This window comes from Hirundo rustica, chromosome 4, assembly GCF_015227805.2.
Source record: "Hirundo rustica isolate bHirRus1 chromosome 4, bHirRus1.pri.v3, whole genome shotgun sequence".
In the NCBI taxonomy this organism is placed as follows: Eukaryota; Metazoa; Chordata; class Aves; order Passeriformes; family Hirundinidae; genus Hirundo; species Hirundo rustica.
The window spans coordinates 28,449,267-28,474,714 of NC_053453.1; the positions used below are offsets into that span (position 1 = coordinate 28,449,267).

General features: G+C 39.0%; 2 protein-coding genes across 8 annotated transcripts; one reads left to right on the forward strand and one right to left on the reverse strand.

The window, feature by feature from the left end:
- Window positions 1-5,886: 5,886 nt before the first annotated feature.
- Window positions 5,887-15,170, reverse strand: DNAJB9 (DnaJ heat shock protein family (Hsp40) member B9). 3 transcript variants are annotated; one of them, XM_040061797.1, is made up of 3 exons: window positions 15,111-15,170; window positions 11,210-11,437; window positions 5,887-9,447 (listed from the first exon to the last, which is right to left on the reverse strand). In XM_040061797.1, the coding sequence occupies exons 2-3, from the start codon at window positions 11,424-11,426 to the stop codon at window positions 9,017-9,019; spliced, it is 648 nt and encodes a 215-aa protein (XP_039917731.1). In that variant the 5' UTR covers window positions 11,427-11,437; window positions 15,111-15,170; the 3' UTR covers window positions 5,887-9,016. The 3 variants fall into 3 exon arrangements, with proteins under 3 accessions (XP_039917731.1, XP_039917732.1, XP_039917733.1); XM_040061798.2 differs by having other exon boundaries at window positions 15,078-15,157; XM_040061799.2 differs by lacking the exon at window positions 15,111-15,170 and adding an exon at window positions 15,045-15,083.
- Window positions 15,171-15,318: 148 nt separating this feature from the next.
- THAP5 (THAP domain containing 5) lies at window positions 15,319-23,030 on the forward strand. Of its 5 annotated transcripts, none has more exons than XM_040061794.1 (4): window positions 15,319-15,435; window positions 18,832-19,021; window positions 21,607-21,823; window positions 21,905-23,030. In XM_040061794.1, exons 1-4 carry the CDS (start codon window positions 15,353-15,355, stop codon window positions 22,543-22,545), a joined length of 1,131 nt encoding a protein of 376 aa, XP_039917728.1. In that variant the 5' UTR covers window positions 15,319-15,352; the 3' UTR covers window positions 22,546-23,030. The 5 variants fall into 5 exon arrangements, with proteins under 5 accessions (XP_039917728.1, XP_039917726.1, XP_039917729.1 ...); XM_040061793.2 differs by adding an exon at window positions 15,979-16,236 and having other exon boundaries at window positions 15,351-15,435; window positions 21,607-23,030; XM_040061792.1 differs by having other exon boundaries at window positions 21,607-23,030.
- The last annotated feature ends 2,418 nt before the right edge of the window (window positions 23,031-25,448 follow it).

Here is a 25,448-nt window from a genome sequence, read left to right on the forward strand (position 1 = left end):
CAAGGGTTAGGTAAACCATGGATTTATATGGTGTCATAACCATGTTCTCTTTGTTATTATTTACTCCTTCCTAAAATCTGATTTGCTTTGCTCATTTCTCCTAGACCCAGAGCTGAGGTTTTCCTGGACCTGTGCCCTGCAACTCCAAGGTCTTGCTAAGCAGTGATCATCAAATCCAGGGTTGTTAATTTTCATTTTACCCCATGAACATCACCTTACGTTGATCTACTTCAATCTCCACTTGCCACTTCATTGTTTAATCATCCAAGCCTCACTGGAAGTAACAATATTCACTGATATTGCTAATTTACCTATACAATAAATAAGTGTGAAGAAATCACCCTACAACTGTTCTTTTACATTTTTAATCCAACAAATTTTCAGAGATGACTTTCTTCCCCTCTTACAGCAGCTCTTTATAACAGGAAGCAGAAAGTCTCTACAGAAAGATCTGCTTGTCATAGAACTGATTTTTTAAAAATTAACAAAACAAGCAAAAAATTGACAATTTTCTGGTCAGAATGACCTCGCATGTACATATCAGCTTGAAATGGATTAAAGTCTTTAGGCATAATATATTTTCTGAGCCTAATTTGTGTACTTGTTTGCCTTGAAAAGAATTGTGTGGCTTAAAAAAAATGCACTAAAGATGACTTGTTGCTTATTTTGTAGAGGAGTACTGCTGTGCCATGTAGCATTTCTGTGCTTCTTAGGCTTCATGGACAGCAAGTAAACAGATTTATGATATTGTTGGAATAGACTGTGGGTCTCATGAGGTGTGACAGCTGTTATTTTACAGCACTTAAGTCAGTGTGAAGTGACAGTCAGCCATCTACTGGAAATACTATATACAGGCATAAATAATGTGTATCCACAGGACTCCTGCAGCACATAAATGCAATAAGGCAGTCATATCCCCTCTTTCAAATGCACTCTCCTTGGAAGATCAAGACCACTTATTGGGCAGCTGTGATGCTCCATGATCAATTGTCCATTTTCCATGCTTACCCATTCTTTATGGTACCATCCACCTTTTTCAAACATAGTCTTTTTGAGCTTGTAATTTATTCCATCCACATTCTTTTTAGTACACAGACCAATTAAATTACTGAAAATCCACAGATATGAAAATAACTACCTATGTCTTCTTCATTAAAGATCTACACATCAAAAAAAAAACCAAAAAAACAACCCAACATTATTTTTAACATAAAACAGAGATAGTTCCTGATCCACCTTCATCACAGCAGAAGAAAGAAGTTTCAATAGAAGCACCTCGTACACAGGACATGTTTTGTAACACGGCCAAAAACATTACCTGAAGCAGTCTGTTAATTTGACACTTGTTCAGGAGGCAGGACCTGATTGAACAGAGTCAGAACAACTTCATGACAAGAGTACAATGTCAGGAGTCAAGAAATCTGGCCTCTCCTTATGTCTCTATCTCAGATTATTTATGCAACCATGAGTAACTCAGGTCAGGGTTCAAACGTGTGCCTGAATTATGAGCAGGCAGTAAGTTACTGTGTGTCTAAGCATCAATAACTCATGAAAACTCCTTGCATTCTCATAGCCAGCGAAGGATTTGTAAGGTGATACAAATACTTTGAATCTGGGCAGATGCAAAGCATTACTTAGAAAGCATAAATAAAACTCGTCTGACAAGGGGATAACTTCATAGAGTGCCCTGAGTTCTTCACCATACTTTACTTGGAAGTAACTTAGGTGCTCTTAAGTTGAAATTAATCTTTTTTATTTTAGCAAGCATAAATCTACCTATGGAGGTATAAGTACTCCAGCCACTTCCTTCCATTATCTCTTACAGATATTTATTTATCATTTGTTTAAAGCCTGTTTCCCTCAACACAGAAGAAATTTTGTAAAATAGTTACCCTGCTCAGGTTAACCTTCACACTCACCAAGGTAGTAGTTTGGGGTTTGGGTGGGTGGGGTTTCAGGTTTGTTTCATTTTTAAGCTTCAAGGTTATCATGCAAAGTGCCAATTAGACCAGTTTATTCTGCCAGGGATATTTTTTCCAAAAATTTGTAGGTTACATTTATATGAGCAGATTTTATATAAGATATCATCTGTGAGCACCTGTCTCACTTTATGCCCAATTAGGTATAATTTGTCCTCCAATAGACAGAATAAAAGCAGAAAACCAGTACAAAACCTCATGCTGTATATGTAGCTAACTCAACAGGATAAGGGGAAAGACAGGAGTAAATTAAGTTTCACTTAAATGGTTTGCACTATTAAAAAAACCCTAAATTCATTTAAATTGGATTTGCAAAATGGGTTTCATATGTATAGACCAAAGTCAATTGACAGGAACTTGCAAAGCAAGTAGAAACACAACTACTATAGCTGCTGCGAAATGGGCAAAATACAGCAACTGGAGCCACCAAAAGCAGAGTCATGAGCCACCAAAAGCAGGAGAAAAAAACCCCCAAAAATAAAAAACAGAGAGGAGGAGGGTGTAAGAAGAGATGAAGACAATATGTGTTGTTGATAGTAATAACATTCTACCAACAAGCCACAAGCTCTGCATTCAGCTTCCAGCAGAAGCAGGCTATATTTATGCTCCATCTGCACAGGTAATGATTTAATTTACTTGTACACAAGTGTTAACACCTGTACTCTGCTCCCAGGAACAGTCTGAGCCATTCCTCTGTCCTGCCTCCTCACCTGTCTCCAAGTCTGATCTACCGAGAGGTGGCAGACCCACCCACCCAAGCAGGCATTGGATGCCTGACAAACTGAAGATCTGAACTATTTTCAAATAACTTTCAATGCAAAAATTTACATATTAAAGCAGAAAGACTGAATTAAATCCATTGTTGGGATTCATTAAGCAATTTGGGCCGAGTGTACCTTCTCCCTCAGTTGAAGCTCTGCATGCTCAGCAGATCTTGGTGCTGCAGCGGACTCCCCTGCTTCAGCCAGGTGGAGTCTGGCAAACACTGCCACAGCACAGGCACTTCATCTCCACTTTATAATCTGAGTTCCCTAAAGCACTTATTGTTGCACAGCAGGAGACAGGTATGTTACTACTGCCATGTGAGCACAATATACAACTTGTCATTTAGGTCACTACCTAAAATCCTGCATGTTGAAGGCTAAAAATCTTGCCGTTTCAAAGTCCTAAAGTAAAATGTGTTAAACTCTACTGCAACCTCCAGACAGCTCACTTCCTCTTTTCTAATTCACATTCACTTTGACATCAGTGGGAGATGAACAGATTACAGTAATAACATCAGCAAGTAACCACTAAAACTCAATTTTCTTTCTCATATCTAGATAACATTTTAGTAAAAAGTGGTGTTTAAGAAGAGCGTTCAATATGGAATTAGAAAAATCTTCATAAGACAGCAACACAGGTGTAGATTCAGGGTCCCTTGATGTGTGTTACTAAGTATTCTGTACTTCTGTTTCCTTTAAATCCAGTATAACTATCTGGACTAACAATAAGAGCCTCTGCTTGTGCCTCTGGCTACTATTTGTATGCTGGCCAGAATTCTTCAGTTTAACATACCAGATGCTACAGCTCCACCTAAGACAAGCTCATGATTCAAGCAATTGACAGAGCCAGACACCAACACTACTGATAAACAGCGGTCAACAGTTCCACCGCACCAGCGCCACTGAGCTAATTGTCAGCACCCATTCCCAGTTACCCATGGCTGGAGATCAGGCGTCAGCCTGAGCAAAGGTGTGTCAGACACCTCTCGGATGCCTTTGAGAGGAGCATCAGTTTTTGCCGGCCTAGATAAACACACAACTCAGATTCCCAACAGACCAGCAACACAAGTCGACACAACCCCCGGCACAACTGCCTCCCTTCATGTGCAAACACACAAAAAAGATATAATATTAGGGTGACATTCATTCCTTGGTAGACTGTCCCAGAAAAACTGCTTGGACAAGATGGTCTTCAGGTAGTGTCTCACAGCCTTGGCAGAATCCTGTAGCCATCCTAGGGATCTGTGTTGTTGCTCCACAACACCTTTTGCTGTGACTGCAACCTCAGCAGGAACAACACAAGCAGTAATGTTTATTTTAGTGCCACTGTAGTTCATAAAATAGGTGCTGTTGAACTACACACCACCCCATAATAGGTAACATGACCCAAATTAAGCTCTGGAGTACATCACTTCAAAGCAGTTTTGTTCGGCTTTGCTTTTTTTTTTTTTTTAAACTATTGTGTCTATTTTTTGTTTGATTTTGAAAAAGTTTGTTGTTTTGAAAAACTTTTCAAAACAAGAAACTGGAATCAAGGAGGAAGCTGTTGTGATGCATAATTTTATGTTTTAATCCCAGATGGTTTGATCCTTTCTCCCCCCGGGTTGGTGGTTTAGCCTGAGTTGTATCCACCCATTAAGTTGTCAGTCTTCCCCGATACCTACCCCTTATTCCTGAATGTTCTCTGTCAGTCTGCCCTGGTACTAGCCACTTCCTGGACCACACCCTTGGGGAATCCCCTATTTTTCAAGGCCCCCATTGGTTTGTTTATATTAATCTCATCCCAACAGCCCCCCCTTTGGTTTGTGCTCTGTAAACCCCACCTTGTTCTCCTCCCCAGTCTTCTCCCTATTGGCCCCTGGACCCTAAACTCCCCCCTGATTCTGCTCCTTAAAATCCACTATCCTGCCTTTGTCTGGGTCCTTGCCCCTGCTCTGCATTCGAGTTGTTATGATTTATGTTGCTCTAATAAACTATTTTCTTGGACTGGCATGAGAGGCCCTCTTCGCTCCTTTCTCTACACGGATCCTGTGGTGACTGTTTGGGACTCTTGGGGACCCCGGGGCTTGTGTCGCACCCCAGCCAAGCGCCGTACCACCAGGCGCACAGCAACAGAAGCACAGCCGTGAGCTAGAATTGATTCAGACTTGCACCAGGAGTGACTTACAGTCAATGGATATCACAACTGCTAAGTGGCCTCTACAGAGCTGGTCTCTGCCCATTCTGGAAGGAACAGGTGCCCACAGGACAGAAGCCAGCAGCATGGCTGTGTGAATCACTCGCTATCCGAGGGCAGACCAGTCAGGCTCAACCGCAACAGCTGCCAGTGACAAACAATCTTCCGAACAGCATTTTATTCTGAAAGGAGCCTTATACATGGCACAGCTGATAAACACTATACAGGGCTTAAAAAGTCCAACATACACTTCTGATCAGTTTTCAATTTACAAATAATTTTTTTAAACCCCCACACTACTCACCATAAAAATATCATGCAAATCTTACATTGTTTCCAACACACTCAGTCCTCAAAATCTAGGTTTGCCTTATTAAGATGACAGTTTGCTTGGGTCCCAAGAAGATGATTCTAATGAGAAAGGGCCAGATGAGACAACCCAAATCCCAAAATTTTCATACTGTCCACTTTTTAAAGAGCAGACCCGGAAAACAAGAACTTTCAAGCATCCTGTGCACAACAGCACCCGGCCTTGGCGTCAGAACGTGCAATTCCCTGCGGCACTCCAAGCCTCTAGCACTGGCCAATACTGCCCTCACACACCTCAGCAGGGCAGAGCGCAGCAGGGACCCAACGGCTCCACGCACTTACAGCTCCGGCTTCTCAGAAAAAAAGTCCTTTAGCACAGGCTTTTTTGCCTGTTTATGCCTTTGTTTAAAGGCATAATACCTTAACTCCAAGCCGTTCCCAACATCTCCGAAAAAATACAAACCAGGTGAAAGTGACTCAATTTTCTTCAACCCCACTCTCTTCTCTCTGCCAACCCCATCATCTCATTCAGGGAAATTGCAGTGGTCAGAACATTTCATAAAACACAAGCAGCACATAAACCACTTCAATTTGTTTTCCAATCTATATCTTGAAGCAAGATTTAAAAAAAAAAAAAAAAAAGAAAAACATCACACCATTAATTTTCACATGTTTAATGTAATGGCACTCTTAATTAACATTACAGTACTTTTATCTCCACTAGATACTGTGTTTCAAAAGTATAATGGGAAGAAAACAAACATGAAAAAAACACTTTTTTGGTAGTTTTGAAATCTAAATAATTTGGAGTTACATATGCATAAATTACTTTCAATAAGTTGCTCATGATTTTATTTTTAGTCTTATCTAACAAAAACTGGTTTTGCTGGGTATTTTCATAAGATTTAAAGATCAAAGATGGCACTTAAGAAACTCTGAAGTCAGGGATGTCATAAGGTTATACCAGGACTTCCGCTAGAGCCTGCCATGCAGCAAACACTATAAATAGGGAAAGAATGTGCAAGAGCTCCAAATAAGTGAGAAGCACAACATGTTTTGCAAGCTTGTGTTCTGAGGGCCATGAAAGTGAAGACTCTTGGCTGAGGAAAGCCTGCCTGAATTTCCCTGGCTAAAGTCTATTCAAAGCAAACCCATCATAGAAAATCACAGGGACAGTCACACACTGCTTTCTGCAATACGACAAGCTTTCCTTTGGATCTGACCTTGGATCAACAACAAAAACAACCAGAAAGGTGACTTGGAGAAGCCACAGAAATAATGGAAAGCATTTGTTGTTTTTCCATAATTAAGAGAAATAATATGACATCAAGTTAAAATAGGCTAAGCAGAAGGGTTTTTTAAGGCAGATCAGCTAAAAAAATAGCCACTCTATTGGTTTTCTTATCAGTTTCATACCTACACTTTGAAGAGATCAGGAAAACAAGTACACTTAATACTAATTTCAGAGCATTCTTTAAGAGGGGTAACCACTCTAGAAGCAGCCAGGACCCTTGCTTTCATCCAAAAGTTTAGCTCAAAAGATTGTGAATTTATACAGTCACTTAAATGACTTGAGTTTGTGGAGTGAAATGTGTTTCCTACAATTAACAGTGTCCATTTTAGCTTTCAGTCCCTCTAATTCAGAGTTCAGAAAGGAACCCAAGTGAATTGCTCATTCTATTATTTCCATTTTTTTTAATTATGAAAAATATTCACTAGACTAAGAAACGCATTAGTATTTTACCTTTGAATCCCACTTCTGGAGCTGGAATATCCTCCCACCAAAAGACATGCAGAAATACTCTCATGTTTAATACTTAATCTTTGTGAGAGGAACAACTTTAAGTTAATAATTTCAACTTTAACTCCACTTTAAGTAACTTTAAGTTAATAATTTGTTCACTTGGATGCCCATATAATATGAATAGGGCAGATAGTATGATTCATGCACAGGACTAATGGAGTATGTTAAAGAAAATAAATGCAGAAATCTACACAAAGTACAACTTTTGCTTGAATCATATATTAATTATACAGAAGAAACAAAAATCTTTACTTACACAGGAAAAGGGTGAAAAAACCACACTCAGTCCAACACTTTTCCTACTATAAGAATATTGCACATTCCGATAATGTTGCACAAATTACTGGCTTTTAATAAAGACCATATATGAGGTATTAGTCTATTAATAAATAAAGAACATGGAAAAGGAAAAGCACTTACTGCAACAATCCATTCCAAGGATTAGGCAATGAAAACTGAACAACAATATGTACACTTGAGGGGAAGGCTAAAGTTCCTTAGCAAATAGGCAGCTTTCAATATCCATCTGAGAAGCAAAGGGTTAAATCTTAATAAAGATTTTAAGAACTCAAAGCCTATTTAGAACACTGCTAGTTAAAATGCTTATTTTGCTCATGCAATCAACCTGAAAGGTAAATTCTTACCTCACATTACTAAAGGGACAGCCAATTTAACCTACTAAGCCTGTACGACTAGTTAGAGAGTTACAACAGAACTTTTTGATTGACATCACCTAAAGTATTTGGAGGCTTTGTTGTGCAGCATTATCTGCTGGTTTTTCCTTCCTTTTTAGTTTTAAATAGTTTTTACGCTCGTTGTGGGTTTCCATGGTTGTAAAATCAATACCCATTAGTACTTATTAGCAGTTTCCAGCCCCACAAGGCATTGGATGAACATGAGGATTGTAATTTTCAGTTTTACTCTGTGGTCAGGCTATGAATTTACCTTTCAAACCACAACCCTGAAGAATTCCTGCTGACAGGTAATAAATCTGTCAATCTAAACACTGTACCTTTTATTTAGACCCTTTCAAGAACACCATGAATCTGTAGGCAAGCTTATCTTACTGAAGTCCCTAGTATCTCAGAGGGATATTTTAGTTCGATAAAGTGAGTTGTAAGTGAGTGCACATGTGGTAATATAGTAAGCACAAAACAAGAGTGTTTTGGGCATACCCTTCCAAACCTTGTTAGAGAGATTTGTATTGTGGAAGAAAGGGGAAAAAAAAAAAAACCAAAACAAAAACTTTGTGTGCACACAAATTTACATACATGAGTATCTCCATATCCCCTAAATAAATCAAGGGTTATTTAAATCCTAAGATCGTTTCAGGCCAATTCAGAAATAAAAACTAATTCCTACACCACTCACTGTCTTAACATATTCCCTTGCTATTTTCCAACTTCAAAAAGGGTAAGGGTTTTACTAATACTTTTGCAATGCTAGAGAGAGTAACAAAGACCCAGGAGAGTCATATTTCTGCTGCTACTTTGTGTAAATTATGTAATTTGCACAGTAAATCTGTACCAGGTAAAAAATGCAAGTGCAAAGTAAGAAAGACATGACTTAAAAAAAAAAAAAAGCAGCACGTCAAAATTAAAGTATCTCCTCTGCTCCAATCCACGCACCAGTAATTCAATCAGTCTTAAACTGGCTTTTATGAAAAAAAATTGTATTACATTTCTGAAATGAAAACTATAACTTGCGCTCAATTTAGGGAAAGTGTTTACTAAACTGAAATATATATAATTTTTTCTGTTACATGAGATTATTTCACTCCCATTCTAAGTAGTTGTTGACACATTTACTTCCCAACAGGATGTTGTTTCTATTCTGAAGATTAGTTTCATCTACAACTTCTTTATAGTAGTTTGAGTGTTTTTTTAGAAAATACAGTTCAGAGAATTTCTTCCATGTTAGCACAAAACCAAGAAAGGTTATGAAGATGTTGAGAAAAGAAGAAAAGTTTAGAAGAAAGGAAACATTATTGTCCAGAACAGTCAGTGTACGTGGTAACCATGTTTCCTCGTCTCTGAGTGACAGTCCTGCAGTGCTTGCTGGATCCATGAAATCTGGCATCAGTTCGCACCGCATGTCTGTGTGCATTTTCAAAGTCACTGAATGAAAACATCTTTTCCATATTTTCAAACACATCATCAAACAGTCCACCTCCAAAAGAAAACTCTTGGAAAGAACGTCTTTGCCGATTATGAGCCTCACGATGACTTCGGAAGTGATTTTCAAAGTGCTTTTTTGACCGCGAGTTTTGACTAAATAGGTCAAAGTCTTTGAACAGATCGTCAAAGTCGAAATTAAATGACTGATGGAATGGGCTTCCATTACTTCCTTTTCCTCCATGACGGCCAAGCTGATCATATTCTCTCCGTTTATTCTCATCTGACAATGTTTCATATGCTATTTACATTAAAAAAAAAAAAAGTTGTTACAGTTTATTTCTACTTAAAAAACCAGAAATAAAAAAACCTTACACAAATACTAAGAACATCAGCCTTCTCTCCCACTCTTCCTGAACAAATTTCAAACAAGACTGTCATTCCGTGTTCAAGCCCAACCAAGCTCAACATTTATTACCTTTCTTTGAACCAAAACAAACTGCTTCAAAATAGCTACTAAAAATAATAAACACAGCTATATTATGAGGACAGGTTACACATAACACAGTTTAACTACCAATAAATATTAGTGTTTAGATTTGAAAGAAAATAACAATGAGAAGTGGTGATGAGAAAGCCTGAAGAAGGAGCTCTACCTAACAAGACAAAGATTCTGCTGCACTACTATCACAGAAACACAGGGCAATGTCTGCAGAGCTACTTGCCAGCCAGCTAGCCAGCAAGTTCTAGCTACATCAGTTACAACCAAGCAACAACATAAACATCAAAGAGATAAAGAAAAATTAATTTCACCATGTGCCAATTCTCAATTTTTCAGAAGTTCAGCAATTAATCTATATTTGGTGACTGGATATACCCAAAATGAAATTCGATTTCCCACCAATCTTTGGTTTACAACTACAGCTACTGGTATTCCGATGCAGAAATTCTGACAGAAAATATACCCATTCTGATAACTAAATATTTTAAAAACTCATTTTCTTACCTGTCAAAGACTTGAAATTATTCTATATAATTCAACATTTAGAGCTCCTATCTCCTCCTGTAGTAGGTGCTAAAACTGCAGTAAGTCTCTAACAAGGCTGTTGCTCCCTTTCATTATATTAATAACTACTTTTCTTTCAAAATAACTCTTCTGCAGACAAGAAGCTAAAAGCCAGCAATCCCATTTATCTTAGTTAGGAGAACTACACAGATAAATGGATGTTCTACCTGAGTCTTCAAGGAACACAAGTGGGTATACCTTATTTTTCAGGAAGTCTTTCTGTTCTTAATTATCCATTTGCACCATTTTATTTTATCACAGAATACCTGTAAATGGTATATTTGTAGGATAACAGGATAGTTCAAGTGAGACATGACCTCAGTCTCTACTCTAACCTCCTGCTCAAAGGAGTTATGAGACCAGACTAGGTTATTCAAAGCTTTACCCAGTCATTCCTGAAAAGTATCCAAGGTTGGAGACTGTACAACCACTCTAGGCAATCTGTTCTAACACTGGCCTGTAGAACAGAACCATTAAGACTGGAAAAGATCTCCAAGATCATCAAATCCAGCCATTATCCTCAAGGGGAAAAAGCTTTTCCTCATAACCACTCAAACCTCTTGCACCTGTCTTCTACTGTATTCCCAGCGTGAACCACTGAAGCACCCTGCTGTGTGTTTGCTTGTAATCTCCCCATAGTTACTGCAAGGTTCCTGTTAGGCCTTCCTGAAGCCCTGGTAGTAATCCTGAGCTGGATCTTAGGAAGCAGATCAAAAGCTAACAATGAACCTCCTAGGGCTAAAGCTGTCCTAACACCAAGCATTTTTTTGTGAGAAGAGGAATATGCCAAAAGCCTAATAAGCAAAAATGTATAAACTGTGTTAAAAGCCTTCCTATGTGCAGGAAATTACTCAAATTTTTATACTGTTTATTTTGACAGCACTTAAGTGGAATTCAGAAAAAAAACCCTTTATACCTCTTATTCAGTAAAAACATAATGCACTTATATCTATAAGACATGTATCAAATTATTAAGACAAAAGAAAGCGTATATTACCTTCAGCAATTTCTCTAAATTTTGCTTCTGCTCCAGGACTCTTATTTTTGTCTGGGTGATATTTCATAGCCAGCTTGTGAAATGCCTTCTTAATCTGGCGGTCAGATGCATTTTTTGGAACTCCTAAGATATCATAGTAGCTCTCTGTAGCCAGTATTAATTCAGTTATCATTAAAATGCAGAGAGCAAATGTGAAGACAGATTGTGTGGTGGCCATTTCTCCAGTTCCTAAAAAGAAAAGGAAATATACTTGAAGAACAAGTTATTTTACATTCCACAACAAGTTAGTTACAACTGTAGGCTGGCAGAGGAAGACCAGGATGTTTCAGGAGTCAATGACAGACTTGTAAGCGCACTGCTTTTTACACCTGCCAAACTCCATTATGCTGTTTTCATATTCACAGAATATGTAAGTGAAAATACTGCAAAGTGATATTTCACATGCGTAACAACCGCTTTTGTGTTCCTCTTTGCTTTACACTCAACTGATCACTGTCATACAAAGCTGCAGAAGTAAATACACAGCACATTTCATTGCATTCACACTGCCGTACCTGAACTAGTTTTACACTAATCCTTGAATTTTAGGACTATAAACCCAGCAGCTCTAAATTAAGCACAGGCTGCAAAAACTAGCTCTCTATTGGAAGACCAATTTGCTGATTAGCTTGTGCAACAACAGGAGCCTGAAAACACAACTGGCGTAGAGATGACTCTGAGGCGCAGGAAGACAAGACTATTAGACACTCGTGCTCAGCTTCAATTTGTTTAACCAACCTAAGGTGAACATGATAAAGAGCAGATCATTCATTTCCAGAGTTCAGCCAAGTAAAGCACTTTTTCCTTTATTTAACAATAGGCTGGCTTAGCTCATCTGCATATCAGTCTGCATCATAAAAGAAAACACCTTAACTATCATATCTTTGATATCAAAGAATTAATCTGATAAATATCACTGCATAGAAAGGTTTACATACAAAACCCTCAGTGTTGGAACTGAAGACAAAAAAGGTCTTTTATACAAGACAAGTAGCTTCAACAACAATTAAAAGCTGTAGCGTTTTTTTCAACAATGCATCTGTCAAAAAGATGTATTTTGAAACAAGTATCTGAGAACTTAGGGGAAAACTGTGGCATATACAAATGATTTTAAAAAACAGTTCCACATAGCCATATGATGTCTCATGATTTTCCTGAAGGACAGGGTGAGCTGTTCCTACTAGAAGGTGATAACAGATAATATGCCTGGGCACATTATATTTAAAACACAGAGTGCAGAAAGGCAAATGTCCAAAGACAGAATGCTGGCTGATACCTGACCTGAAGGATGTACACGACCCCGAACATTCCAGATGTACCAAGTCTCCCCCACCAGATTACACCGATTTGAATGTAGTGTAAGAACAACTCAGACGATTTGTGTTACTTTCCTGAAAGCTGAATAAACAAACTTACAGTCTGAGCACCATTAAAGTTACAGTACTTTCGCTAGCCAGCATGGGACCCAGTATTTTTCAGGCAGAATTCAAAACCTTTGAATATCTGATACATATATGAAATTTAAGCATCCACCTGAAAGTCTATATTCTCTAAACAAAATTAAAATGCAAGAACCAAAAATGGAAAAAAGAACACCATAGGTAAGTCAGGGGGCTAAAACGAATGCTGTGAGACGAGAGCAAAAGGCTTGCAAGATTAATCTACCCATGCCCTCTTAAGCATTTATTTGGCCAGCAGCCTGCATGATATCAGGTGTTAAGGGGCAGCAGTTGAAACAAATTGTATTTTGATCAGTGTATTTAGATGCCAAATGGACAGTTCTTTCCAGTATTCTTCATGCACAATATCAGACATATTTTTAGTGCTAAGTTTTCCCACATATCTTCTCTCACCACTTCATTAGCCTGAAATTTTACCACTTGGGCACTAAGAACTATGCACATGAGCATCCTTCCACACTTTTGTCGCTTTCTTCCTGTTTGTGCTTTATAGATGCAGAATTATGTGTTCATCTCACACACGTGATTGTTTTTATTTACTTCATTAACCCACACCTGCATCATGCTTGCATAATCACCTGCTGCATTCTTAAGGTCAACCATCCTGCTTCTATTACTGAACACTGAAAAGAGCTAAAAGGAACAGTTAATGTCCTCCATTAAGAGCAAAACCCTCTTTCATAACTCATGAGAGCCAGAGATCATCAACTTAGTCCTTTCAGGTTTTCTGCTCTGGCTAACCATCTCAACTTGTATTAATTCTTGATAGCAAAATACATCTGGATTTTTCTTTTTCTACAGTTCCTTACATTAGGGGCTCTGTCAGGAAGTTCTTTGTTCTACTTGATTTCTAAAGCATAGTAGAAACCAGTACTTATGTTTCACTGTTTTTTAAATTAGCAAACACAGATTTAATCCTGCCCTTGAACAAATCACTCAAACTCAAATTTAAGAATAAGATGTAAATGAAAACCAAATACAAATAAAACTCCAGTACAAGCAGCATTTAAAACTTCACAGGGTTATCAGAAAGAGCAAGTCTTATGTTTAGATACTGCCAATTATTCCATTTACTTTTTAGAAAACAACTATTTTATATGCTGTCAGTACCTTAGTGTTGCTGATGTCACCTACTTCAGCCCTGCCATTCCTAACTATTTTTACAATCCTTTTCAAAATAAAGTCTCTTCTAAATACTTTTTTTTTTTTTTGCTTATGTAGCTTCATCCTCTGTTTTTCAATCAAAAAGGGACAGCTAAGTTGCACTTTCCAGGCCATACGCTGTAGCTACTTAAACCACATTCCGGAATTCAATAAATTCTGTACACATTAAGCTCATGCCATAATGAGCTCTTCTAATAATTATGAAGAGCTACACTTTATTTAGGTACGTCTGTCCATCAAGTCTGTCGGATGAGCAGGTACAGATCTCAACTACTATTCACCTTTGTATAAGAAAAGCACCGTCTAATGTCTATCCAAAGTACAGCAGAGGTGATAACAATCAGTTCTTCATTAGTTTACCAACATTTATCAATAGCTGCTCAATGAAGCGATGTTTGAGGATGATGTAGATAGAATAAAATCTGTCAGATTTAGAAAATAAGAACCTACTTCATCTTGCAACACAAACACCCTATCCCACCCTTCTTTGAAAATAATTAACCAAAATATTGGATAAATGCTTATATTGAACGTCTCACGTACTCAGAGAACAGAGCATCATTAGTGTTCTGCTACTGCTTTCATTACAGAATTGCTATACACTAACCTGTGAAGTACTCACGTCCTATAATTACTTCTGCAAACAATTTACTAACAGTAATAAAGTTACCGAGGTGTTCCCTTGTGGTTCTCCTACCACGACTAATCCGATGAGTAAGCAAGTCTTCTAGTCCTCAAGCAGCTAGAGTCTGTCAAACTGAGGAGCTTGTACTTGTCTTGACCTCTCCTACACTGACTCGAAAGTAAATACAGAAGAAAGTTTTCCTGAATCTTGCCGTGGAGCACAGGGAAATGAAGGAATGAACCTGGCATCACCCTGCCTATCCAGACCCCTGAAGACCTCCCTGGAGCCGGACGGCACCATCGAGCGAGGCGGAGCCAGGCCAGAGCCGGGCAGCCGCGAAGAGCCACACCGAGCGGCGCTGTGCAGCCAGGCTGGACACCAACACCGCAGCGTGGCCCGGAGAGGCCCAAACTCCAAAGAAACGCTCCGGACCGAGCCTCAGCGGCCCCTCTTTCCACCCCCCCGCCTATCTTCCCACGCTCTCCCCAAACTTAACAGCGCGTCCCCCTTCCCCCAACCCCTCCGCGTTCACCTTCACCTCACCCACTTCAGCAACTTTCCACTTTCTCCGAGCCCTCACCCAGCGGCCACGGCCCTTCTCCGCCGTCCTCACCTCAGGGCCGGCCCCGCTCCTCCGCCGCCCCTCAGCGCCGCCGTTCCCGCCCGCCCGCGCCCGGCGCTCGCGCAGTCCGACCCCCCGCGGTTCCTACACGAAGCGCTGCGCCATTGGTCGCCCGGCCTCACGTGACGCGGTGCACGCGGAGGTGGCCGCCGCAGCGCCGCCGCCACTCGCCGCTGGGGGCGCTGTGAGGAGGCGGTGCCGCTCCCGGCCCGGCCCGGCCCGCGGTGGCCGCTATGCCGCGGTACTGCGCCGCCACCCGCTGCAAGAACCGCGGCGGCCAGAGCGCCAAGGACCAGCGCAAACTCAGCTTCTACCCGTGAGTGGCCGCGGGGCAAGGTCTGGGTGAGCGCTGGCCGTGGCGGTGGTAGTGAGCCCCACCGCGGAAGTAAATAGCCGAAAGACTCAACGCCACGGGTCGACCACGCTGGTGGTCACATTGGAACCCTGCCTGGTCCTGGGGGGCTGGAGGGAAACAACGCTGACCCCCTGGGGGAAGGGAAGGTGTAGGGAATAAAGAGTGGACAGCTGGGACGTCATCGCACACAGCGTCCCTCGCACAAGGCGGACGGGACGTGGGGGTGGGGGCGATGATACGGCAGTGTCTGAGGACTCCGGAATAGGTGCGGACGGCCCGTGAAGTGAAGAGCAAGCAGATTGGACTAAAATAAAAATCTGTGCTTCTGGCTCTGTTTCGCTTCTGCCTGTATGGAAGCGATATTCCAGCAGGCCGAGCAGTACTGGAGACTTTGGCTTAATGGTGAAGTGTCTTGCGTATGACGGTTCCCATGCCAGGAGTAGGGCCCGGAAGAGTAAGCAAGTAAACGTATAATGTGTCCTTAAAATTAAACTTTCCCACTAGATTTATTACGTTACCTGCGCTGTGATGAACAGAGGCATTGCTGGTTGTTCGGAAGCAGCTGAGTTAGCTGGAACTTATCTCTCTTGGTTGCCAAAAACCAGTTTATGATGGCTGCGTTGCACTGTCCAGACACCACAGGGAGCAGTCGCCGTCCCAGGCCTGCAGTAACCTCTGCCCTGTTGTGGTTACGTGGCTATCGCTAACCAGGATGGAGAGTTATAAACAGTATTTCACAATGCTGAGAGAAACACATTGCAGGTAATGGAATATTAATGTATTTGTGTAGAATAACCGTTTGGAACCGTTTGCCAACAGAAGCGACTTAAGAAAAATTTGAAAAATAGATATCATAATTAGCTTCAAAATCTATTTTGGTAAAATTTATACCTCAAACTAAGTTGTCTTTCATTTTCTGATTAGTCATAGTTATTCTAAGATCAGGAAGGTGGTGTAGGAAGACCTACAGGAAGATTGCTTTGAAACAAATTTTATTTTAGATTGAAGGAAAGCTTATTTCCCTAGCACATTTCTAATATGGAATACATCATTAAACAATCATGAAAATAATTTCTTCTCCCTTATGCTTTAGAGAGTGTGTCACGTGGATAATCAAAACCAGACGTGTTTATGTTCAAATGTACGGCATCAGTATGGAGATGATTGCCAAAATTTAGCTGTTTTATCTAGCCTTTTGAGTTGTGCTGCATTTTGAGTTTCATGCTTCTGTAGAAGGGGTGCTAAGATTTGATTTATAGACTTCTCTTGCCTTATATTAGTGACAATTACTGACATGAATTGCAAGTTTTATTCACTTGCCTCTTATCACCGCTGAAGAAGTCCTCTGCTGCTCTGTAGGTGGGGCCTGAGCCCCTTCCAAACCTTTTGTCACCTAGTATCAACCGGCCTTACTGCCCTTCTTTGTTTTATTTCTTCACTTCTCTGACTTGTGTAGTGATTACAACTGCTAAATAAATTCTGTCCACCTCCTCTTTCAGTTTCCCTTTTTCTGTGTGTGTCTTGTTTATGCCAGAGAACAGAGTCTGTTGATAAGTGAGGGGGTGTTGAAACATGAGCAGGTTTTAGCAAAGTTGCCTTTAAGCTAAAATAATAACTTTCGCTATCAGACCCTTCTCTTGCTACAGATTATTTTGTTTTCCATCTGAAGCAGTCTGGGTAGAGCAGTGGGTCCTGTGTTGTGAGGATAACTGCAATGGGAGCAAGTGTTCTCAAGGCCTTCTTGGAGAGGGTGTAATTGGTAACATGACCTTCAATGGAAGGAAGTCTGCCTGAGAGACTTTTTTTGGACCTCTGTAGTAACACCCAGGCTAAGCTGTGTTACAGAGGAGCACGCTCTGTCACACATGCGATGCTGCCACTGGGTGTCCATGATCTGAGCAGACAGGATTTGAAAAACCTGAACCTCTAACTTGTCCTTCAGAGGTTATTGTGTTCTTATCAGCATTATTCCTTGCATTCCTGCAAATATGCAGAGCTGGATGCATTAAAAGCTTGCTCTGTTTCCTTGGTAATTTGAAGACTTACATGGCAACAATTTCAAAAAATTGGGGAAGGGGTAAAGACATGCACCTTTATGCTGTGAATTTCAGCCATCTTTCTCTCAAAATCACCTGAGTTTGCAGTTTTGGAACACACTGCCCACATAAGAGTCATTGCTATGTGTGGCTTTTGGAATAAATCTGCAGCTTCAAGGATTTGAGGGTGGGATCACAAAAGCGAAGATTTTTCCTTTGTAATTATTATTGCTCATGAATCTCAGGAATATTGTTTTCTGAACAGTAGTCACTTAACAGTGCTCAGAATTCAACTTAATGTTTATGTATCATGTGTAGTTATATGCTGAACTTAAAATAAAATCGATATGCACCAGAGAAATATAGAAGCACATTTCAAATACCTTGATGCCTGTCTGAGAAGAGGTGGGAGCCAAGAGTGGTCTGAATGTTCCTGTTGCTATCACTTCTTGACTGTGCATGCAAGATAATAAGCCTTTAATTTCCCTCTAATTTGTGTATTACGATTCATTAAGTGAATTGCATATCTTCACACACTTTCTTTTTAATTTAGTTCTCTCTCTGATGTAATTTGTCTGACCATTTGCATGTATTTTTAAAGTCATTTTTTTTCTAGAAAGGTGTATACTTGTCATTTTCCTTTTCAGGTAGGTTAGATGATTGAAAAGTTAATTCTAAATTATAAAATGTGATGTGGGCTCCTAAGGCTGTGAGAAAGTTTAATTGCTGAAACACAAAATATAGAAATGTTTTGCATTTCCATGCACTTAACTTTTTGAACAAAATTTAACTCCTGTATTGGAAATACTCACCTTGCCAAATTTATCTGATAAACTAAGAGGTGCCTGTATTAGGAGGCATTCTGTTAAACAGAAAATACTAGCTGTGTCTAGAAAGACAAATAAGCCCTAGAAACACTATTAATGAAATGAAGACAAGTCTTAACTTTCTTTAAATTATGTCTCAGTGTTTCATGTCCCTTCAGCAGAACTGCTTTCTAAGCAAGTGTTGTAGGATCAAACTGTTCAAAACATCTTGACTACAGATTCTAAAAACCTTGGCTAGCAGAAATCAGAAATTCTGCTTCTGGGCTCCAGAGCAAATACCCAACTAGACATTATTTGGATAATGATTGGATTAGCATGTACATGACATCCGGATTAGCATTTAATACCTAAAATTTTTGAAAAAATATTATTTTAATCTTTTCTGAAGGAAAACTACCTTCTGGGTAACAGTGAGATGTTTAAAGCAAAGGAGGACAACAGTAATGGGGATTTTTGTATATTTTCTTATTTGTCTTTTCAACTGCTTTAAAAAGATTTCCACTTCATGATAAAGAGAGACTTGAGAAATGGTTGCGGAATATGAAGCGAGATTCATGGACTCCAAGTAAGCACCAGCTCCTCTGCAGTGATCATTTCACCCCCGATTCCCTGGACGTGCGGTGGGGGATACGGTACTTGAAAAATACTGCTGTGCCAACTATATTCTCGTCTTCAGATGATGAGGTAATCTATTTCTATCGCTTTTTTTTTTGTTTTGTAGTACAAAGCTAACCAGCTAACCAGCAGGTTTTCTAATTTGTTAGATAATTTTTTTATTTAAAAAATAGAAATTCCTGTCCATCAAAACAGTTTGTCAACAGGACTGACACAAAAGAGGTATGTGATTCCATAATGTAAAGGAAGAACAACTTGCCCAGTTTGAGTGGAGGTTCAATATCTTTTTTTAACTGGAAATTACAGAAGTATTTTCTATAGAAAATGTTAAATTTCTTATGACAATATTATGATTCTAAGCTTTTTCTTACGTAATTACTCGTAATACTTTAATGTTATTTTAAAGTCTTTTATTAACTGTACAGAAATACTGGCTTTGTAATGTATTAGTTTCAGGCTACACGTGTCTCTTTCCTGTCCCTAACCTTTAACCTAAGAGCTCAGGACTGTAGGCTGCCAAAGACAACCTACAAAGACTAGTCCATCTTGGCTTTCGCAGACTTAGGCTGTTGGTTACATAAAAATACTGTGCTACACAGGCACATAATCCTGATCAAACCTCCGCTAACTCTCTTCTAGCATGTGTTTATCTTCCACTGGATCATCATGTTGCACGTGGGAGGAATGGAAGGACTCAAATCAAATGCTTTTAGTGACCACCTCAGCAAATCAATTTTGACTTGACCTCTGGTTCTCTACTTGCCCCAAACCTTAACTTTCTACGTAGACTGAGTATTCAGAAAGATACGGAAAGAATTCTTATTTTTGGGAAAAATTTCTGATTAGTGTATCTCTGACTAAATATGGAGGAACAAGAAGCTGAGGCCCCAAACTGCCTTTGGAAACTGAGAGCAAAGAATTGCAGTATTTGAATATTGTTCACCACCACCTTGCTTTATGTATTACTGAGCAGGTGAAGGATGTCTTCCCAGAAATGCTTAATGATTCTTCATAAAACATTTCATTCTGTTTCTTGTAAATAAAGAATGCATGTAGCTCAAGAGCAGTGATAGTTGCTGGAATTTCAATATCAGTAATCATTCTGCATTAGTTTTCAAGGGTTTTTATTAGAAGATTGGCCTACAAGTGGGAGGGCAGGGACTGACAGACAAAGGAGACTTGTCAATGGAAGTAAGAGTCTTCCTTTAAGCAACTTGTTTTGGTGCATTTCCTTCAACTTTAATGGCAGTTCTGTTAGGTGAGGATTTGTGGAACATTTACCTAATATATTTTGTAAGAGATTTGTCTAGTTAAAATACATAGTCTGAGAAAGTCTTTTTCAGATACAGGTAGAATAAAGAAAGGGAAATGCTTCATTTTCACAAAGTCACGGAGACTGACATGATGTTAAGTATTGTCTTTGAAAAAGTAAAGGTAACCAAATGAATGCTATTTCTGTATAAATTTTCCAGTCCTTTTGAGACTGAAGTTTCATGTAAAACTGAATCACAAAGTTTAACGTACTTAGGATAATTCAAACTACTTACATACTTTTGGGAACATACGCTTTGAAATTATCTTTTTCATCATAATGCATTGTTTCAGCCTGGCCTCTTTTTTTCTGTGGGTTTTTTTTTTTTTCTTTCTTTCTTTTTCCCCTTTTCCTGTTTTTTTTTGGTTTGGGATTTTGAGTTTTTTGGCTGCTTGCTTGCTTTGGTTGGGGTTTTTGCCTGGTCTGTATTTAATTAGCAAAGTTAAAATTGCTTGTTTTCTGTTTCTTTGTTCTGATTTTTTATTTTATATTCAGTTCTCAGGCTAAACAGTTTTACATGAGTACAGATTCTTCAGATTGGTCTTTTCATAATCAAATCTACTGGAAAAAAAACTAAACATCCACTATTTTTGTTTCACTGACTGACATACCTAAAAGCTTATTTGTATATTGATCTTAAATGTAACATGTGATGTAGTTTATGTGAAGGAAGGGAAAATAAAATGGCTGAAAAAAGGAAAAGCTTCATATTGTCGCTCTTTCAGTATCAACTTCTGTTTAAAGTCCTGTTAACATTGTATTTTTCTGCTAAGATTTCTATCTATCAAAAAAAAAAATTCTCCATTTTCAAAAATTGTGAAGTTTAGTCGGCAGAATTGAATTGCTGGTTTACAATAATCTTTAATGTAAAAACTTTTTACTGTGTACATTTAATATATTTAATATAATGTTTCAGTCGGTAATAGAAGGTGCTGGCTAGTCTGTGTATCCACTTCTCTTCAAGTGCATTTAAAATTACTATATCTTGTGTAAAACAGTCCAAATTCCCTAAAGTTGAGGGGAAAAAAAAAAAAAAAAACAACACCACAACAGAATAAAACAAATGAACCCAAACCACAATAAGGAAAAAAAAACCCCAAACACTATTATTGCTTTTAGAGCTTTAACATATTATTTTAACGTTTAGGACCTAGAAGCAAAATTGTGGAAGATGCTTATATGAATTATTAGGCCTCTGATGTAATTTTTGATCAGTGCTTATCTAAGTTAGTCCTTTCGCAGTACCATGCTGTGAAATGAGATTTGCCTGATTTTTTTATGCTCAATGATTTTCTTGTTACAAGGTACTGATTTTCTTTTTTTATTCTTTTTTCTCCTCCAGGAAAAAAATTCTTCTCAGAACAGTCCACAACAGGTAAAGAAAGAAAACCAGGAAGAAACAAACGTTGTGTCAGAGCAAGTATCTGTACCACTTGAACCTTGTACACCAAAGAAAAATCCCGTAATTGCACAAAATGTAGAGGAAAAAGCAGAAGTGGTTTGTCCAACTGCACTGAGTAAACCTTTAAAAATTCAAAACCTGCAGCTTCCAGATGAAGGTGGGTTTCAGGAAGACAGTGTCATTCTCGATAGTTCATTTAAGCAGTACATACATCAGCCTAATCCTGTTTCACTGACAGGAACCATCCAGAGAGTGGAAGCTACCAGTGTTCATACTTCTATAGAGGATTCAGGAGGTTGTACAGCTACAGTCCTGCAATTTACAGACCCTGACTACTTGAATTCATCTCTGAAACTGAACAATGGTTTAGGGTTGCTTACTGACTATGCAGTTGAAGATTCTGTCCCTCACATGGTCTGTTCTGGTGAAGTGCAGACAAGTGAAGATGCAGTTTTACTGAGTACAGTCACACAAACCATTGAACAGTTCAGTGGAAATGAAGAGTCTGTCATTGCTATTATTATGCCAGCTGAGAGTCCAGAAGAGCCTGAAAGAGTAAATAGTTCTTTCCTGCCTGTTGAGGAAGAGTTTCTTGACACAGAGGAGAAAGAAGTGGTTGAATATGATGGAAATGAAATACTGCAGACTGAGCATTCATACTGCAGACAAGACATAGATAGAGATCACCTTTGGCAAAAAATTTCAAAACTCCACTCTAAGATAACTTCACTTGAAATGCAGGAGGTAAAAACTTTGGGGAGACTCCGGTCCTTGGAAGCTCTTACTAGACAGTTAAAGCAAGAAAACCTGCTTTCTGAAGAAAAGCTGAAGATGGTAGAAAACTACTTTACAACACTTGAAGTGACAATGATACAGTAAAGGCTTTCAATGGATGGTTCTAAAATATCTTTTTAGCCTCTTTGACTGTACTTTTGGACAAAATAACTTTTTTTCTAGTTGTGTTCTAAATATCTAATGCAAATCTGTGAAGCAAATACTCTTTAAAATGTTATATCAACCAAAGCTAAGTGGTAGAATGTTGTCTGTAAAACATGACTGGCAGGTAAGATTAAAAAAAAAAAAACAAACCTGAATTCGGTGAAGTTTTTTTAAGTGTATTAATTAAGTCAATAAAAGTTAATTTAATCCTTTCTCAGCTGCAGGCTTCTCTGAAACGTGCAATTCCTGCAATTGGGATAGCAGTAGAATGAACAAAATAAGCATATAGGATAAAAAATTATATATGTATATATTTGCATTGTCCAGTGAGGCCAAAATTGCTCTTTAGTTTTCTGTTCATCTAACATTTGTTCTGATAGTTTTCTGTACGCTTTGATCTTATTAAAATTGTTTCTGCATAAAAAGTGTTTTCTTTCACTTGTTTCTTGAAACAAAAGTTCTCATAAGAATATTGTTTCAGTGGACAGGCCCATTTAATTTTTAATTTTTTTTTGTTATGTTTCAGCTCAAGTGGAAAGCAATCTTAATCACAGATGTTTTTGCTAGTTTGGAAAAGGGAAACCTCTATTTAGTTGGGGCTCTCTGCCTTGATCCTCTTACAGACTACAGCTGGGTAATGCATATATACCTTAATAATACAGTGAAGAAAACAATGTTCTGCGAAGCAGGTTGCTAGTGAAAGTATCAGAATTTTACTTTGCAAGAAATAGAATTACAGAGCTAGAAAATTACTCCCCTTTTCTGATGTTATTAACTATTTCTAATGCATAGGTTATCACTATAGTGTACAGATACTATAATTCGTTTTGAGGAAAATTAATTTGCTTAAATACTTTCTGCTTATTCTGTCAGTGTGCCATCCTTTGGATCTAGTTTGCTGTGTGCTCTGGTACAGTGAAAAAGTCATAGATTGTCTGGTCCCGGACTAGACATCATAGTGTGCTAGGTGATCCTTGTTACACCCCTTCCAGCTGAACTCTTCTAGTATATTATATTCTACAACCATTAGATTGCTTGAGAGTGTGTTTTTTATTCAAAATGGTGTCATCTCCACCATCACAAGTTCAGTCTAGGACTGAAGCAAGTGGGTTCCTTTTCAATTTATTTATATTCTCTTTTACACAGTTTCTAAACTGTTCTGGTGATCTTTTCATCAGGAATTAAGAATCAGTTCACACTAGCTACAAAGCTGGCCTCCAACTAGATAATAAGTTACAAACAAATTTCAAAATTTTTTGAGACTTGAAATATTTTGAAGTGCAGAAGTTGGGCTGCTAAAGCACAGTGCTGTGGAAGGTTAGTCTGCATTAGTAGCCACTGGATTTGGCTGCTTTGTCCTTCAACTCATTAACTTCTTTCAGACTTTAAGCACAGGCTATGCTTGGTAAAATTGCTAAAAGGACATTCAGGTCACATATAATATGGTGAATTGTTTACCATGTCTCTGACCCACTCATTTTGTTCTCCCTGGAACAAGAGCAAGAGAACATTCCTGCTCTGCCTTGTGTGCTATGAAATCACAAGGGTTGTCCTGTGTACTACTGCCATATCTGATTCTGTCTTGGGAACATTGTCTAGGTGGCCTCTCTGAACTGCACATTTTGTAACATTTTACAAAGTAAGAGATCTTTTAAAGTGAATTACTAAATGCTATATGAAATTGCTAAATGATTTGGCAATTTTAGAAGTTTCATGAAAGTACTGCAAAGCCTCTGCTAATGCTGTATATTTTAAGACTAAGAACCCATTTCAAAAGTTTGCTGTATTCCTCGAATGGCAGTGAGAGCTCAGACATTGCAAAAGAGTTGCAACACCGTAAGCTGTTGTGACAGCAAAGCTCTATTTCCCAAAAAAATTCATGGGGTTTAACACAGGATTTGCAGAGCCGATATGATTTTGCTTTTACTAAGAGCTTACTGTATTAAAATTGATAATATTGTTCATGGCATAGATTTCTTTAAACGTGGGGGGAGCCCCAAAATGCACAACTTTCTTTTCCATTATGGGGTTTCTTGGGACCTATGTGGATTGACTTTGGCTGGATGCCAGGTGTTCTATCTCTCCCCTTCCAGCTGGACGGGAGAAAAAAACAAGACAGAAAACAACTTGTAGGTTGAGATGAGGCAGTATACTAAAGCAAAAGTTTGCACACACACAAGCAGAGAGAAAGAAAAAGAAGGGTTCTCCACATTGGCAATGACATTCAGCCACTTCCCAGAAAGCAGCGCTTCAGCACACATAGTGGTTGCTCCAAAAGGCAAATACTGTAAATCACCAATTCCCCCCCCTCTACACTTCCTCTTCCTTCCCTTAGCTTTTATATGTGAACTGACACCATATGGTATGGAATATCCCTTTGGACTGTTTGGATCTGTTGTCCTGGTTGTGTCCACTCCTGGCATCTTGCCCACTGCTGGCCAGGAAGTTGGGGAGACTGCACAGATGCTGTGCCAGCTCTGCTCAGCTGCAGCCAAAACACTGGTGTGTTACCAGCACCTTTCCAGCTACCAGTGCACAGGACAGCACTGTGAGGGCTGCTTGGGGAAATGAACTTTGTCTCACTCCTAGATTATAGCAGAAAAATTCAGTAACCCTACAAGCCTCATGCTAGGTCTAAAAATTTCCCTGTGTTTTTGGACCAATGGGCCTAGGGTGGATTTATTAATTTAAAAATACTTAGCATTTTAGTCAGCTGTTGCTGCTGACAGGAAGATATGTCTGGGTCCTTTGCTTCAGTTATACGCTAACCCTGAATTTTGTGGGCTAATTCTTACTTGTAAGGGAAAATATCTTGTTGAGAATCAACGAGCCGCTCTGAATTA

Excerpts from the sequence above, each read along its gene's own strand:
- DNAJB9 (XM_040061797.1), bottom strand. The coding sequence starts at position 11,426 with ATGGCCACCACACAATCTGTCTTCACATTTGCTCTCTGCATTTTAATG. Across the intron at positions 9,448-11,209 it reads ATTTAGAGAAATTGCTGAAG|CATATGAAACATTGTCAGAT; the intron begins GTAATATACGCT and ends TAATGTAAATAG.
- THAP5 (XM_040061792.1), top strand. The coding sequence starts at position 15,353 with ATGCCGCGGTACTGCGCCGCCACCCGCTGCAAGAACCGCGGCGGCCAG. Across the intron at positions 15,436-18,831 it reads CGCAAACTCAGCTTCTACCC|ATTTCCACTTCATGATAAAG; the intron begins GTGAGTGGCCGC and ends TGCTTTAAAAAG. Across the intron at positions 19,022-21,606 it reads TCTCGTCTTCAGATGATGAG|GAAAAAAATTCTTCTCAGAA; the intron begins GTAATCTATTTC and ends TTTCTCCTCCAG.